Here is a 17,362-nt window from a genome sequence, read left to right on the forward strand (position 1 = left end):
CAGGAGATCGCGGTATGCGTAAGCACTGAACGCACACCGCGATCTCCAACGGATAGCAGGGACGCGCCAGGAGGGTGAGTATGAGCTATATTCACCTGTCCCGTTTCAGCGCTGCCCGCCGCTCTGTCCTCCGGGTCCTCTGCCTGTGACGTTCACAGTTCAGAGGGCGCGATGACGCGCTTAATGCGCGCCACCCTCTGACTGAACAGTCACAGCCAGAGGACCCGGAACACAGAGCGGCACGCAGCGCTGGATCAGGGCCAGGTGACTATAGCAAGTGTCGGGGGCCTGAGCTAGCGGCGACTCCGGCACCTGACCCCACAGCGCGCCGGTGTCCCCGCCTGCTCAGGCCCCCCAGCACTCGGCGCCCAGCGACGATAGGTGAGTATGTTTTTTTTTGTTATATATCGCAGCAGCATACGGGGCATATACTATGGAGCATCTTATGGGGGTCATAAACCTTTATGGAGCAGTGTACGGAACATATACTATGGAGCATCTTATGGAGGCCATTAACCTTTATGGAGCAGTGTACGGGGCATATAATATGGAGCATCTTATGGGGGCCATAAACCTTTATGGAGCAGTGTACAGGGGCATATAATATGGAGCATCTTATGGGGGCCATAAACCTTTATGGAGCAGCATACGGGGCATATACTATGGAGCATCTTATGGGGGCCATAAACCTTTATGGAACAGCGTATGGGGCATATGGATGGGAGCAGCAAATTACAGAACGGGGGTGCAGCATGGGAGCAGCATATGACAGAATGGGGGAGCATGATGGCAGCAGCACATGACAGAACGGGGGTGCAGGATGGAAGCAGCACATGACAGAATGGGGGCGCAGGATGGGAGCAGCACATGACAGGATAGGGGAGCAGGATGGGAGCAGCAAATGACAGAATGGAGGCGCAGGATGGATGGAGCACATGTCAGAATGGAGGAGCAGGATGGGTGCAGCACATGTCAGAATGGAGGTGCAGGATGGGTGCAGCACATGTCAGAATGGGGGCGCAGGATGGGAGCAGCACATGTCACAATGGGGGCGCACAATGGGAGCAGCACATGACAGAATGGGGGCGCAGGATGGGTGCAGCACATGACAGGATGGGCACGCAGGATGGAGCAGCACATGACAGGATGGGGGCGCAGGATGGAGTAGCACATGACAGGATGGGGGCGCAGAATGGAGCAGCACATACCAGGATGGAGACCATATACCAATATAAATGCTCGCCACCCGGGCGTAGAACGGGTTCAATAGCTAGTATATTTATATTTACTTCAGCGCGATATAGCAGAAAAGCCGGTAATTCAATTGCCGACTTTTCATTTCTCCTTCCTAAACCCGACATGATATGAGACATGGTTTACGTAAAGCATGTCATATTCCCATTTTATTTGGGCGCTGTAGCTATTAAATTTAAGATATTGTGAGGACATCAAAGAGATAGCAATAAAAAATAGAAAGAGACTGCCCTAAAACAATGGACAAATATTCGAGAAAGTAATATGTTAAAAAAACTGCAGCACTATAGGAGATGAGAGTAATAGACTGTGAATGAGACCATGATCACACGTTCAGTATTTGGTCATTATTTACCTCAGTATTTGTAAGCCAAAATCAGGAGTGGAACAGAGGAAAAGTAAAATAGAAACACGTCACCACTTCTATATTTATCACCCACTCTTGGTTTTGGCTTACAGACACTCATGTAAAATACTGACCAAATACTGAATGTGTGAACGCGGCCTAATATAGAGATTCAACTGATAGGAGAGAAACAAGAGAGGTGCTAGAAACAGAACCAGTGTGATTGATTAATGAACTGTACTGTTGCATTTGAATTAGAATTTCACAATTTTGTTCTTTGTTAATGCACTAAAATCAGAAGTAAGACAGCACCATAGGTTTTGCAAAGAATAAAAATCTGAAATCAGAGTCAATATAAAAGAGGAAAACAGAGTAGCACTACAGGCAATAATAGAGAGTCTGGGTGCAAAGAGCTCCCAAAGGCAAAGACCAAACCTTGCATGTAGAAATCCAAAAAGCAGGAGCAGCACAACGTTGAAACACTGCTTGAAAAAGGTTTATTTGTCTGAACCGAAACGTCGCTGTCATGAGCTAAGTAAAAGCTCCCTTTTTTCCACTGATTACGGTGTGCTGCTCCTGCTTTTTGGATTTCTGAAATCAGGGTCAGATAGTGTTTTTGCTTGTGGAATGCCTGCCAGGGCTGTGGGGATACTCGGTACCGGGCCGGTTCTTAAAGGGATGTGGCATGGCAGCGGTGACCCGGTCCATGGCCCTGGGCGCCCAATAAAAGGCTAATTGAAATTAAAGGGGAATAAAGTTTATGGGGAGATTGTTCATGACGCCAACCGTGGTGTTCGGCAATGGATGGCCGACGCTGCGGTTCAGGTTCACTGGGGCAGTTGGTGACGCAGCAGCGTTGGTACAGCTCTCCATGGGTAGAGCTAGGCCCCAGGGCAGTGAAAGTGTTAAATGTGATGGTGGTGTTCGTAGTGCAGAGCAGGTGGCAAAGCAATAATGCAGAGGACACAGCAGGGTGTAGTTTCCACAGTTTACTCATAGTTTGAACTGCAGGCCGGGGCACCAGATACAGATGACAATGGAGGTCCGGGGAGCCTGGAAGAAACTTAGGATCCGCTAAGCCAGATGGGCTTTGAGGTCTCCTTACTGCGTTGTCCTCTGAGGTCCTTGCTGCCTAAAGTTATGCTCAAATGGTAGAAACGTGTGCACTACTGATGGTGGTGCAAAGGTAGGTTCCCACACCTTACAGTATATATAAAGAAAAACCTTGCACTCAACTTTATGCTCTTAGTGAATTTTAATATAGTACCCAAAAAACGTTTCGGTCCAACACACCGGACCTTCATCAGTTACGTACTATGTGAGGAGATACGAGGAGAGACAAAAACAGTGTCTCTGGGCACACAGAAAGAGCAGCGTCTGAGATGAAGACAGGCAAGAGTTAACATCCACTTAAACAGAGGAGGGGGTGGTGTGTGCCATGCATAGACGCGGAGTCCTCCGCTCGTCACTGTTTTTGTCTCTCCCCGTATCTCTTCACATAGTACGTAACTGATGAAGGTCCGGTGTGTTGGACCGAAACTTTTTTGGGTACTACATTAAAATTCACTAAGAGCATAAAGTTGAGTGCAAGGTTTTTCTTTATATATAAAGTTATGCTCAGTCTTCTGTTCCTTATTGTTCTGAAGTACTTGCCCATATTGCAGGCCGCTTGAACCAATTGCAGGTGTTGCTCCTTTATGGCGGCTCCGGGCTCTGGTCTGCTGCTGTGCCTTCGGGTGACTGCTGGGCCAGGAGACCTGCAATCCCCTGCCCTCCGGATTTTCTGCTGGGACTATTGTACCCCTCCGCTACGTACAGCGGCGTCTGGCTTCTAGCGCTGTACTATGGGGTGAGCTTGGTCACAGCTCCACTCCCCAGGTTTTCTTTCACTTCTCCTCTCATCACTCAGACTTCTCACTAGACTGACTAACCCCGCCTCCAGACCAGAACTTATAGGGAAGCTTCCTTGAAACAGGGTGTTAGAGCTCCCCCTTCTGGTCTGGAGTCAGGAAGGTATTGGATGCTGGTTTTACCTGGTAAGGGGATCCCTCCTCGCTTCCAAGCATGACATCACCTCCTGTGAGGGAGGCAATGCCACTGTGGCAACTGGACTCCTGGAGTGCCACACTTGTCAGAAGTAACTTTACAGAAATGTCTTTTTGCATTTCTTGTACATAAAGTCTGATAAAAGGAACGTCGAAACACGCGTCAAGTGGTTCACTGGATCTTCTTTGAATTCTGGGTAATTATGATTGTCCTTGGCTCCCATATACCGTACATAAGTTTCTATATTTATATACCTTGAGCTATGGTGTGCACTATTTTTCTCTGATCCCCCCTTTTGATTTATGCTTATATAAATTTACTTAAATCTTATTCATGATTATTTGTTTCATTAGAGGTGATCAAAGACAAACCTCAGCCCCAGACAAATCCTAGCAATGTCTAGTTCTATGATTTACTCATGTGTCCTGCATCCTCCTGTATAGCATAGTTTTTGCACTATGCACTTTATCTGGCAGAATTAGTGCTATCTATTTTTGATATACTTTAGAGATATGTGCAATGTTGGATGTGATTTATTCTGCATTTATTTTTCGGACATAAATTAAATCAATTTCTTTTGTCCAGTGTTTTGCTGTTTCCAATTTCTGCATGGTCTGCTCTCATCTCCAACTATCCTTCAATGGATTTTTTTTTTTACATTTTGATTCAATAAAAATTATGTTATTTTACAACTTATGCTTGGAGGACCTTTGTCTCTCTACATAGTTTTCTGTTTGCCTCACGGTCCTCCGTGTTTTGGATATTAGGGCAATTTTTGCAGTCTCTTTATTTTATTTAGATTTAAAATAGTATTCAATGGTGGACAACTACTTTAAAGCATACTCCAGCATTTTGTTTTTTTCAGTGCTGGAGTGGTGCTACCCTAAGGTCCGAAACTGTAGTCTTATACTTACCTGCCGTCTAAACTTTCTTCCAGCATCGCCCTGGTCCCGTGGCGCCATCTTATGACTGCAACTTTTGACTGAACGTCAGTCAGAAGTAACTGTCACTCACAATCTCTCAATGCAAGTCTATGAGAGCTAGAACAAGGCTCTCATCGACTTGTATTGAAAAGTAACTTCCAGCTTGCTCCCGCAAATACTGGAGCTGTCCAGCTAGTCACAAACAGCTGTAGATTAACAGGAGCAGTGGTGAATGATAGAAAGTATGCACGGGGATGGGTAAGTGTAAGACTAGGGTCAATTACCTCATATTAGAAGCACCACTCAAGTATTGCAATAACAAAATAGCATTGGAGTGGTGCTTTAAATCATGCAGAGCTTCTCTATGCTTATGTTCATGCTAGTCATGATTTTCACTACTATCAGAGTAATTATGATAACAGTAATGTTGATAACAGATCCCCATAGAAATATATTGTGTTTGTCAGGAATATATTTCTTTTACGTCTGGCTATAGAAGAGGTATGGAAAGAAACCCAACAGAATATAGTATAGTGTGTGGCAATAGCATAAGGCTTGACTAACAACATACTTTCATTTCATTTCAGAGTCTTTTTCGATAGACTTTTGGGTGTTCAAGTGGTCAACACTCTACAGATACACAACTCTGTATGTCGAGAACAACCCTTAAATAAAGATTATCTGCTTTAGCAATATATTCTTTGGTCATACCTATAGTTATTGCAGTTCCATCAAGGTTGTAACCTTTATAAAATTCTGTACTACATATATAAATAATCTCACTGGCATGTGATTCAAGTTACTTATTTATATATACAGTAGTCACTTTAACCTCTGAAAGAAAAGAGCTTCATAGGAGGTATTGGAAACTTGCACACCCATTAAAGAATGAATGTGTTTGTTCAATTGTAGAATCCAATAACTGCAGAAAAAGTACAAAAGGTGAAGGACCGATTCATGTCTGCATACGATGTCACTTCAGATGGACGCCTTCAGATACAAGAAGTAAGTGTGAAAGAGCTGTGCAGTCCTCGGGTAGTATTAGTATAAGTCAAGAAACAAGTATTGAATTCTTATTATACAGGGACATAAAAGAAACCATCAAATGTGAGCTAAATGTATAATAATTAAGTTCACCTATGTGAAACATGTTTAACCCCTTACTGACAGGGCCAATTTGCAGCTTAATGACCAGGCCAATTTTTACAATTCTGGCCACTGTCACTTTATGAGGTTATAACTCTGGAAAGCTTTAATTGATCCCGCTGATTCTGAGATTGTTTTTCCGTGACATATTGTACTTCGTGTTGGTGGTTAGTAGTTTCTTAGATATGACATGCGTTTTCTTTTATGAAAAAAACTGAAATATGGCAAAAAAATTTCAATTTTCAAACTTTTAATTTTTATGCCCTTAAATCAGAGATATGTCACACAAAATAGTTAATAAATAACATTTCCCACATGTCTACTTTACGTCAGCACAATTTTGGAAACAAATTTTTTTTTGTCAGGAAGTTATAAGGGCTTCTCATTTTTACAACAAAATTTACAAAACCTTTTTTTTTAGGGACTGCATCACATTTGAAGTCACTTTGAGGGGTGTACATGACAGAATATACCCAAAAGTGACACCATTCGAAAAACTGCGCCCCTCAAGGTGCTCAAAACCACATTCAAGAAGTTAATTATCCATTTATGTGCTTCACAGGAACTGAAGCAATTTGGAAGGAAAAAATTAACTTAACAGTTTAACAGTTCGAATTAACAGTTTTTTTATTTTCACAAATGTAAAAAGAGAAAATGAAACTTTGTTGTGCAATTTCTCCTGAATACGCTGATACCCCATATGTGGGGGTAAACCACTGTTTGGGCGCACGGCAGAGCTCGGAAGGGAAGGAGCATGGTTTGACTATTTCAATGCAGAATTGGCTGGAATTAAGATCAGACGCCATGTCGCGTTTGGAAACACCCTGTTCTGTCTTCCTCCACGTAGGATGCTGTGTGGATTCCAACATACGGCTAAACCTTCATCCACATCCCAGTAAACAGACTGTGTTGATGCTTAAGTCTTATTTATTAGGGTGATGATAACCAAAACTATAACGTACATAACAACAATGGTGGACAGTATTCATAGTAGATGATCGAATAGTGAATGATGTTGATGTACAAAGTGGATGTTCAGTGAATAATCATAAGAATCACAAGAAGAATGTGGGCGGAACTAACCCATAAGACATTGCTCTTAGGAGGGAAAGGTTGGTAAACAACATGAAAAGTAGGCAACTGATGACCTCCAGTGGCCACAACTTGAATAACATGATAATTAACTCTCTGCACATTAAGATGGGCAGAACACTCCCCGCTTGTTGTCAACAGATGCCACAATTAGGTTCTTTTGGGGAAAATAATAATACAAGCTCGGTAACGGGTCTGAGGAACAGTTTGTTTTCTCCAAGCTTGCACACTCTGACCTCTACTTTCCGCACTTTCCCATCTTTACTGGGCAGGGTCTTAATGACTAGGCCGAGTGGCCACTCGTTCCGATGTGACTGACTGTCTTTGACGAGTACAACATCGCCAGATTGAATGTTTGGGCGGTCTTTCTGCCACTTTGTCCTGCCTTGCAGAGTGGAAAGATACTGTTTCCTCCATCTATTCCAGAAGACGTTGGACACGCTTTGTACCTGCCTCCATTGTCGTCTGTAGAGGTCTTTGTCATTGAATTCTCCGAGTGGAGCTTTCGGGACACAGGTTTTCTGTGTGAGTAACATTGCAGGAGTAAGGATGGATGGATCTCCAGAATAACTAGAAAGTGCTGTCAGTGGCCTGGCATTCATGATGGCTGAGACCTCTGCCAAGAACGTGGATAAACTCTCTTGTGTAAGTCTGGTGTTAGCTTGCAAGAAGATAGAGTCTAATATTCTGCGTGCTATCCCTATCATCCTTTCCCACGCACCTCCCATGTGCGAAGAGTGTGGTGGATTGAAGGTCCAGGTACATCCTTGCTCACCTAGATACCTTTCCACATTATCGATGTCCAGATTGGAAGGGATTTGGAGTTCTCTTGCCGCTCCGACGAAATTCGTACCTCGGTCAGAACGAATATGCTTCACAGGTCCTCTGATTGCGATGAAGCGTCGAAGTGCGTTTATAAAACTTGATGTGTCCATCGATTCGATTACTTCGATATGAACGGCTCTGATGGACAGACACGTGAATAGAACCGCCCAACACTTTGCTTCCGTAAGTATTTTTCTAGTCCGTCGTGTAGCCACAGACCAAGGACCGAATACATCTAGTCCAACGTTGGTGAAGGGAGGTTCAGAACTGAGTCTGTCGGGTGGAAGATTGGCCATCTTCGGATTTTGGAATGTGCCCCGGAGTTTGCGACACGTAACACAGTCGAAGATGAGTTTGCTCACTCTTCTCTTAGCTCCAACTATCCATAGTCCAGCTGCCCTTAGGTTTCCTTCAGTGAACAAACGGCCTTGGTGTCTCACCAAGACATGATGGTGTTGAATCAGCAGGGTTGTTACGTGATGACGTCCAGGAATTATCACCGGGTGCTTCTCTGAAACTTCTACCTCAGCTTCTTGAAGACGACCACCGACTCTAAGCAGCCCTTCTTGATCGACAATCGGATCGAGCTTCCTCAGCCCACTGACCTCAGGAATGGGTTGTCCCTTGTTGAGGTTGTCTATTTCTCTACCATAGGTTTCTCTTTGTACGGCACGAAGTATTATACCCTTGGCTCTTTCCAGGTCGGGAGCAGTAAACGCAAGCCTGCAGTGATGCCAACCTTTACAACGTCTCTGGCTATCAGGTAGTGCTGACTTGTAGGACTGGGTTACATGAAATAGACAAGCTATAGCTCGAACAAGTGACTTCCATGTGGAGAACCTGCTGAACCGGTGAGATTCGAGGTGGCAGCTTGAAATCTCTGTATGTAGAGCAGACACTTGAGGTCGGATCTCTTTGTCTGTGTCTGGACCCACTAGTTCGAAAGTTTCAGGCCTGCTGATGTGGGACATCGAACGGTACAAAGAGGTGGGACCTGTGAACCATGAAGTGTCCTTCAGATGACTGGGTGCAACGGATCTAGTCGCGTGGTCCGCAGGATTGTGATGAGTAGGTACGTAGTGCCACTGATTAGGGTCGGTGGATCTTCTTACCCGAAGTACCCGGTTGCTGACGTAGACGTAGAAGCGTCGTGTCTCGTTACAGATGTACCCCAGTACCACCTTGCTATCGGTGTAGAACTCTGCATCCCCGATCTTCAGGCCCATCGCATCCGAGACCAGCTCGGCCAACTCAACTGCGAGGACAGCAGCACAGAGTTCCAGTCTGGGTATCGTGTGTTCACGAAGTGGCGCCAATTTCGTCCGGCTCATAACGAACCCGATATGGCATTGTCCGCTTACGTCTGTGGATTTGAGGTACGCTACTGCTGCAATCGCTTTGACTGATGCATCACAGAAAATACAAAGTGTTTGCGTTTTGACCTCTGTGGATGGCACAGGAGCATACGGTCGTTTCACACGAAGGTTGGTCAGGGCTTTAAGAGACTTCCTCCACTCTGCCCACAGGTCAGCCTTTCCCGCTGGAAGTGGATCATCCCAATCAGTAGTGTCTTGGGTGAAGTCCCTGAGCATCAGCTTTCCTTGGATGGTTACTGGAGCTACGAACCCCAAGGGGTCGTATAAACTATTCACGAAGGAAAGAACTCCTCTGCGCGTGAAGGGTTTCTCATCCTTGCTGATCTGAAAGGTGAAGGTATCTGTCTTCAGGTCCCACAGCAATCCAAGGCTCCGCTGCATAGGAAGGGGGTCGATGCTGAGGTCTAAATCCTTTAGATCGTTGGAATAGTCTTCAGAGGGAAAGGCTTCCATCAACTCTCGGCTGTTGGAAGAAATCTTGTGTAACCTTAGGTTAGACTGAGCGAGCATGTCACGAGTCCTCTTTAGTAGACTGATTGCGGCCTCACTTGTCGGTGTGGACTTCAAACAGTCATCCACGTAAAAATCCTTTTCCACAAAGGACCTGACGTCCGAGCCATACTCTTCTTCACCCTTTTTGGCAGAATGTCGGAGGCCGTAGATTGCGACCGCTGGGGAAGGACTGTTCCCAAAGATGTGTACCCGCATCCGTTACTCTGCGATGTCTTCGTCCGGGTCGTTGTCACGGTACCAGAAGAACCTCAGGTAGTTTCTGTGTTCCTCTTTGACGAGAAAACAGTGGAACATCTGTTGTATGTCGGCCATAAATGCCACTGAATCTCTACGGAAACAGAATAATACTTCCAGAAGTCTGTTGTTGAGGTCTGGGCCCGACAGTAAGACATCATTCAATGACACGTCTTCGCATTTGGCACTTGAGTCGAATACCACTCTAATTTGACCTGGCTTCTTAGGATGGTACACTCCGAAGATGGGCAGGTACCAACACTCCTCTCCGTGTCGAAGTGCAGGTGCAATCTCTGCGTGGTTGTTCTGGAATATCTTTCCCATGAAGGTAAAGAAATGTTCCTTCGTCTCAGGTGACTTCTGAAGCTTGTGTGTTAGGGAGATGAATCTGCTGTAGACCAATTCCTTGTTGTTGGGTAGGCGTCTCCTCTGAGGTCGAAATGGTAGAGGTGCGACCCAACTATTCGCCGTATCCTTGACTATTTGTTCGTCCATGATGTCCAGGAATATCTTGTCTTCTATAGACATCGCTACCTTGTTGTCTTCCTTCGTCCTGTGGAAGACTGTACATCCTATGTGGTCTTGTTCACCTTCACAGGCGTGGCCTTCGTTGATAGGAACTGAGAAAGGGCAAGGTAGGGGAGTGCTGCTCGGTAGTTCCTTTACCAGCAGATTATTGTGACACGGCTGGAAGAGAGATGGACGTCCATTTTCTAGTGTGCTGGTAAGCATACTGTTGACTGAGACCGGATTGTGTGCTCCTCCTAGACAGACATCTCCTACAATGACCCATCCAAGGTCTTGCCTCTGCGCGTATGGAGCATTCAGTGAGCCGTTGATATATTCTCTAGTCTTGTGGACTCGTAGTATATCTCTTCCCAGAAGTAAAGCTATTGGCGCTTCTGGTTCCAACTTAGGTATCAGGTGGGCTATACGCTTCAGGTGGGGGTGATACGTTGCCACCTCTGGTGAAGGTATCTCAGACCTGTTGTCAGGAATCTGGTTGCACTCCAGGATGGTCGGTAGTGACAGACAGGTCTGGCCATCCATGGACTCCACCTTTGTATCCGGTTGCTTTCCTCCCCGCCGTCTCGACAGTACCTGAACATGTCCTAAGGGAGTAGGGAGAACCGGGGCCTACAATGCTGAAGTTGTCAAGGAAGATGGACCTGGCTAAAGACCTATTACTTTGGTAATCTTGGATTGCATATATCTTGAGCGCTTTGTCTCTGTGGCCTGTTGGATAGACTCGGACAAGGCAGATTTTTGAGCAGGATCTTCCTCCCTTGAGTCCCTTACAGATCTCCGTACATTGAGAGGTGACCGCAGGGGTGTCTTCGTCGGTGTTCTTCTGTTTCTCATCGTGCTCTTCTGCTTGTGACAACACTCCTGGAGGTGGTCCAGGATGCAAGGCTGTATTGTGATCCGTGCTGCTGCATTCTGCACATTTCACGCTAGCTCCACAGTTCCTGGCGAAGTGAGAGGTCGTAGCACAGCATTTGAAGCAGATGTTGTTTTCCTTGAGGAAACCTTTGCGATCCTCTAAAATCTTCTCCCTGAAGGCTCTGCACTTTAGTAGAGGATGTGGTTTCCTGTGTAGAGGACACTGCTTACTGACATCCTGAGGTTTGCTCTCTTCTATAGGGGGCTTAGTTGTCTTGTGTGGAGGACCTGTGGAATCAATATCAGTTTTATGCCAAGGGTGTCTTACTGGGTTTGACACCAGGGGTAGTGGAACATGACAGAGTGAAATCAAAACTAGGGTCATTTCTGATCTTGGCTTGCTGGGTGACAAACTCAACAAATACAGTAAAAGGAGGGAATGGTACGTTATGAATTTGTTTATACCGTGAACCATGTATAATCCACCTTTCTTGAAGATTGTAAGGAAGTTTTTGTACTATTGGATTGACACCCCTAGCAGTGTCTAAGAATGCCTATCCAGCCAAGTGACCTTCCTTCTGGGCGACCTGTAACACTATCAATAAATCATTCAATTCTCTAAGTCTTTGATAACCCTTGGGCCCTATCTTAGGGAAATCATCAATTCTTTTGAATAAAGCATTCTCTATTACTTCTACGGACCCATAGCATTCGTCAAGTCTTTCCCACACTTTACGTAAACCTATGTGTGGGTATTCTATGTTAATGTCTCTTAGTCTTTTAGCATGCTCGACCGATTCAGTTCCAAGCCACTTTACCAGGAGATCTAACTCCTCACTACTAGAAAGGTCCAGTCCCTGAATGGCGTTCTGGAACGAAGCTCGCCACGACCTGTAGTTTTCGGCTTTGTCAGTGAACTTTACAAGTCCTTTTGTTACCAGTTCTCGGCAGGCAAAGAACTTTGCCAAGTCTATGGTGGCTTGATCAGTGTTGGTACGAGCCGGTATGTTATAGCCATGTCTAGTGTGTGGTGCGTCACCATACCTGTGAGACGCTCTTGGCTTCGGACAGTCTGCATAGTACATTTCTGGTGAAGAAGATGTCTCTTTAAGGTGAGGTGGGAGCTGTACATTCTTCTCAGTGGAACGGTAGCTGTGGTCGACTCCTCTGTGTTGGACGTCTTCTTGTTTGTAGTAGTGAAGTTCGGGGTTGGATCGATGATAATCGGCGTAGGCTGATCGTTGTAGTCTGTCAAGGGTGTTGTCCATGCTGGAGTGTCGATGAGCGTACTCTGCGACGCGCTGAGCTGGATCTTGCTGCTCTAGATCTGTTCCAAGAACGTTGCTGCGTCTCTCATAATCAGGATCCTTCATGGCTTCCAAGTACTCTGCCTTAGCTATTGCAGCTGCTGCCTCTTTGTCTACCATAAGTCTTTCTAGAGACACTTGCAGGCGCGCACCTTCTGCTTCTTGCTCTGCCCGCAAACGTGCGGTTTCAGCCTGCAAACGTGCATTTTCTGCTTCACGCTCTGCCCGCAAACGTGCGGTTTCGGCTTGCAGGCGTGCAGTTTGTTCTGCCTGCAAACGTACCTTTTCTGCCTCATGCTCTGCTTGTCTCAGCTTTAGATGCATTTCTTTCTCGGCAAAGGAGGACCTCGCTTTGGCTGCTTCAGCTTCAGCACGAGCGACAGCAGCCAGCTCTGCTAATGATGACCTGTTAGAGCTTGCTCGTGACCTCGTCTTGAGTGAGGATGTGCTGTTTCGAGACATTGTGCTCTTAGCTGCATACTGCTGAGTGTTTTGGCGGGAAACTGAGTCTAGGTGCGGTGAGCTTCCGCGTGGCGGGAATGATGTAGCTTCTCTTGGCGGGCTGCAGTATAGTCCCGCGGCTGTATGGTGGCTGCTGTGATACCCGAATGCGGCGCAGTGTGGGTGTTAGCGGTTCCGTACAGTCTGAACAACTACAGCCTGCGACCGGCTATCAGTTTCACTGAAGGCAGCTAATCTGTTCTTACTTTACAATCACCGCCTGCGACTGGCGGTTTCGTTTTTCACTGTTCTGTCTTCCTCCACGTAGGATGCTGTGTGGATTCCAACATACGGCTAAACCTTCATCCACATCCCAGTAAACAGACTGTGTTGATGCTTAAGTCTTATTTATTAGGGTGATGATAACCAAAACTATAACGTTGAACAACAATGGTGGACAGTATTCATAGTAGATGATCGAATAGTGAATGATGTTGATGTACAAAGTGGATGTTCAGTGAATAATCATAGTGGATGACTGATCATAGTGGATGACTGGTGAAAAACTGTAAAGAATAACAGCATTTCAGTATATGCACATACAGGGTGCAATCACATAAATAACTGGGACATAACAGGAAGAATTATACAGAGTGCATTACACAGTAATTCTAACAGCACTGCCCTATTCTAAACAAGAATGCATCTATCTAAATGCAGAGTACACATTAACCTAACTGCAAGCTGCAAAGCACAACTGCCTAACTATATCTGACTATAGGAGCTGCATAAGGCTTAAATACTAACACAAACATAAGATGCATTAAACCTTTATAAACATACCGAGATCCGTTAGGACAGGGGTAAGAAAGTAAGCGAGACAGGAGCACGTGTGCCTCTCTGCAGATCTGAGGAAAAATGGCTACTGAAGCTTGTCTTCACAAGAAGAATGTGGGCGGAACTAACCCATAAGACATTGCTCTTAGGAGGGAAAGGTTGGTAAACAACATGAAAAGTAGGCAGCTGATGACCTCCAGTGGCCACAACTTGAATAACATGATAATTAACTCTCTGCACATTAAGATGGGCAGAACACACCCTAATGTGCCTGAACAGTTGAAATCCCCAACAATTGACACCATTTTGTAAACTAGATGCCCCAAGGAACTTATATAGATGTATGGTGAGCACTTTGAACCCCCAAATGCTTCTCAGAAGTTTATAATGTAGAGCCATGAAAATTAAAAAAATCATTTTTTCCACAAAAATTATGTTTTTGCCCCAAAAGTTTTATTTTCCCAAGGGTAACAGGAGAAATTAGACCCCAAAGTTGTTGTTCAATTTGTCCTGAATACGCTGATACCCCATATGTGGGGGTAAACCACTGTTTGGGCGCATGTCAGAGCTCTGAATTGAAGAAGCGCCGCTTCACTTTTTCAATGTTGAATTGGCTGGTATTGAGTTCAGACGCCATGTCGCGTTTGGAGATCCCCTGATGTGCCTAAACTGGGGAAACCCCCAAAAGTGACCCCGTTTTGGAAACTAGATCACACAAGGAACTTATCTAGATGTGTGGTGAGCACTTTGAACCCACAATTGTTTATAATGTAGAGCTGTGAAAATGCGGAAAAATGATATCTAAGCCAGCAATTTTTTATTTTCCCAAGGGTATCCAGAGAAATTGGACCCCAAACATTGTTGTGCAATATGTCCTGAGTACGCTGATGCCCTATATGTGGGGGGGGGGGGACACTGGTTGGGTGCATGGCAGAGCTTGGAAGGGAAGGAGCGCCGTTTTGGAATTCAGACTTTGATGGAATGTCTGCCGGTGTCATGTTGCATTTGCCGAGCTCCTGATGTGCCTAAACAGTAGAAACCCCCAAGTGACCCTATTTAAGAAACTAGACCCCCAAGGAACTTATCTAGATGTGTTGTGAGAACTTTGAACCCCCAAGTGTTTCACTAAAGCTTGTAACGCAGAGCCGTGAAAATAAAAAATATTTTTTTTCCATACAAATGAATTTTAGCCCCCAATTTTTTATTTTCACAAGGGTAACAGGAAAAATTGGACCCCAAGAGTTGTTGTCCAATTTGTCTTGAGGACGCCGATACCCAATATGTGGGGTAAACCACTGTTTGAGCGCACGGCAGAGCTCAGAAGGGAAGGAGCACCATTTGACTTTTTCATGGCAGAATTGGCTGTAATTGAGATTGGATGCTATTTCGCATGTGGAGAGCCCCTGATGTGCCTAGAGAGTGGAAACCACCAATTCTAACTCCAACCCTAAACCCAACACACCCCTAACATTAATACCAACCCTACCCATAACCCGAACCACAAACCTAACCCTGACACACCCCGAACCCTAATCCCAGCCCTAGCCCTAATCTCAACCCTATCCCTAATCCCAACCATAAACGTTATCCAAACCCTAACCCCAACTCTAGCCCCAACCTTAACCCTAACTTTAGCCCCAACCCTAGCCCTAACCTTTACTTTAGCCCCAACCCTAACTTTATCCCCAACCCTAGCCCTAACCTTTACTTTAGCCCCAACCCTAACCTTTACTTTAGCCCCAACCCTAACCCTAACTTTAGCCCCAACCCTAACTCTAACTTTAGCCCTAACCTTTACTTTAGCCCCAACCCTAACCCTAACTTTAGCCCCAACCCTAACCCTAACTTTAGCCCCAACCCTAACTCTAACTTTAGCCCTAACCCTAACTTTAGCTCAACTCACTTTAGCCCAACTCTAACCCTAATGGGAAAATGGAAATAAATACTTAATTTTATTATTTTTCCCTAGCTAAGGGGATGATAAAAGGGGGGGTTGATTTACTATTTTTACTATTTTTTCTTTTGATTACTGTGATAGGGTTTATCACAGTGATCAAAATGAACCAACAGGAAAAATCTCCTTTTTTTGCCAGGTGCCAGCCGGCAGATCTCGGCGGGTGCACTGCGCAGTGCAACCGCCATTTTCTTACGGAAAGAAGATGATGGCGGCCATGGGGGGAAGCAGGAGGACCCAGGGACACCGGGAGGTAGCGGGGGGATCGGGGATGCTATTTCTCTCTTTTCTAATGTGTGATCACATCAGAGGAGAGCGAAATTAAATGGCAAATCAGACTTTCTTTTGTGGTCGCCATTATACAGTTAATAATGGTGTGTTTCGACGGTGCGCCTTCATCAGGGGAAAGGCGCGTCGCCGAAACACGAGTAGGGGAAGTGGCACCATTGCATGTAAGATATATTTATTACATTCATTACATCAATGTAGGATACTATGGTCTTCACATCTAACCTCCAGTGTTCTATCCAATGTGTATTGCAGTCACTTTAGTAATTTTGAGAGTTATGGGAATATGGTCAATACACTATATGATTTTTTTCTAGTCTCTGGATGCAAGTTTTATTTATGTTGGTACTTATTTGTGTATTTACAATCTTTGTAAAGGGCTTATTTTTTGCGGGATGAGCTGTACTTTTGAACGACATCATTGGTTTTAGCATGTCATGTACTAGAAAACGAGAAAAAAATTCCAAGTGCGGTAAAATTGCAAAAAAAAGTGCAATCCCACACTTGTTTTTTATTTGGCTTTTTTGCTAGGTTCACTAAATGCTAAAACTGACCTACCATTATAATTCTCCAGGTCATTACGAGCTCAAAGACACTAATCATGTGTAGGTTTTTTTTTATCTAAGTGGTGAAAAAAAATTCCAAACTTTGCTGAAAAAAAGAAAAAAATTGCGCCATTTTCCGATACCCGTAGCGTCTCCATTTGTACTGATCTGGGGTCAGATAAGGGCTTATTTTTTGCATGCTGAGCTGACGTTTTTAATTATAAAATTTTGATGCGGATACGTTCTTTTAATCGCCTGTTATTGCATTTTAATGCAATGTTGCGGCGACAAAAAAAAAAAAGTAATTCTTGCGTTTTAAATTTTTTTTCTCGCTACGCCGTTTAGCGATCAGGTTAATCCTTTTTTTTATTGATAGGTCGGGCAATTCTGAACGCGGTGATACCAAATATGTGTTGGTTTGATTTTTTTTATTGTTTTATTTTGAATGGGGCGAAAGGGGGGTGATTTAAACTTTGATATTTATTTTATTTCATATTTTTTAAAACTTTTTTTTTAACTTTTGCCATGCTTAAATAGCCTATGTGGGAGGCTATAAGCTGGCACAACTCGATCAGCCCAGCTACAAAGGAGCGAAGCTCAGATCGCTCCTATGTAGCTGAATTCCTGCATTGCTATGAGCAATGACCACAGGGTGGCGCTCATCGCAGTCCGGCATCAACAACCATAGAGGTCTCAAGGAGACCTCTGGTTGTTATGCCGACGCATTGCTAACCCATGATCATGTGATGTGGGTTAGTGATGCGCTCATTTTCGGCCCAATGGCCGGAAGCGCTAGTTAAATGCCGCTGTCAGCGTTTGACAGCGGCATTTAACTAGTTAATAGCGGCAGGT

At 44.9% G+C, this 17,362-nt stretch overlaps 1 protein-coding gene across 2 annotated transcripts in view; it reads left to right on the plus strand.

Moving 5' to 3' along the window:
* Positions 1-17,362, plus strand: part of SCGN (secretagogin, EF-hand calcium binding protein) — a 125,813-nt gene that overhangs the window by 33,427 nt on the left and 75,024 nt on the right. The window contains exon 3 of one of the 2 annotated variants that reach the window (XM_069730897.1): positions 5,482-5,574. The exons of the other annotated variant lie outside the window; for it this stretch is intronic. Within the exon in view, the coding sequence (XP_069586998.1) occupies positions 5,482-5,574 (93 nt within the window). The remainder of the gene's footprint in view (positions 1-5,481; positions 5,575-17,362) is intronic. 2 annotated transcript variants of the gene reach the window in all.

This window comes from Ranitomeya imitator, chromosome 6 (genome assembly GCF_032444005.1).
Source record: "Ranitomeya imitator isolate aRanImi1 chromosome 6, aRanImi1.pri, whole genome shotgun sequence".
NCBI lineage: Eukaryota > Metazoa > Chordata > Amphibia > Anura > Dendrobatidae > Ranitomeya > Ranitomeya imitator.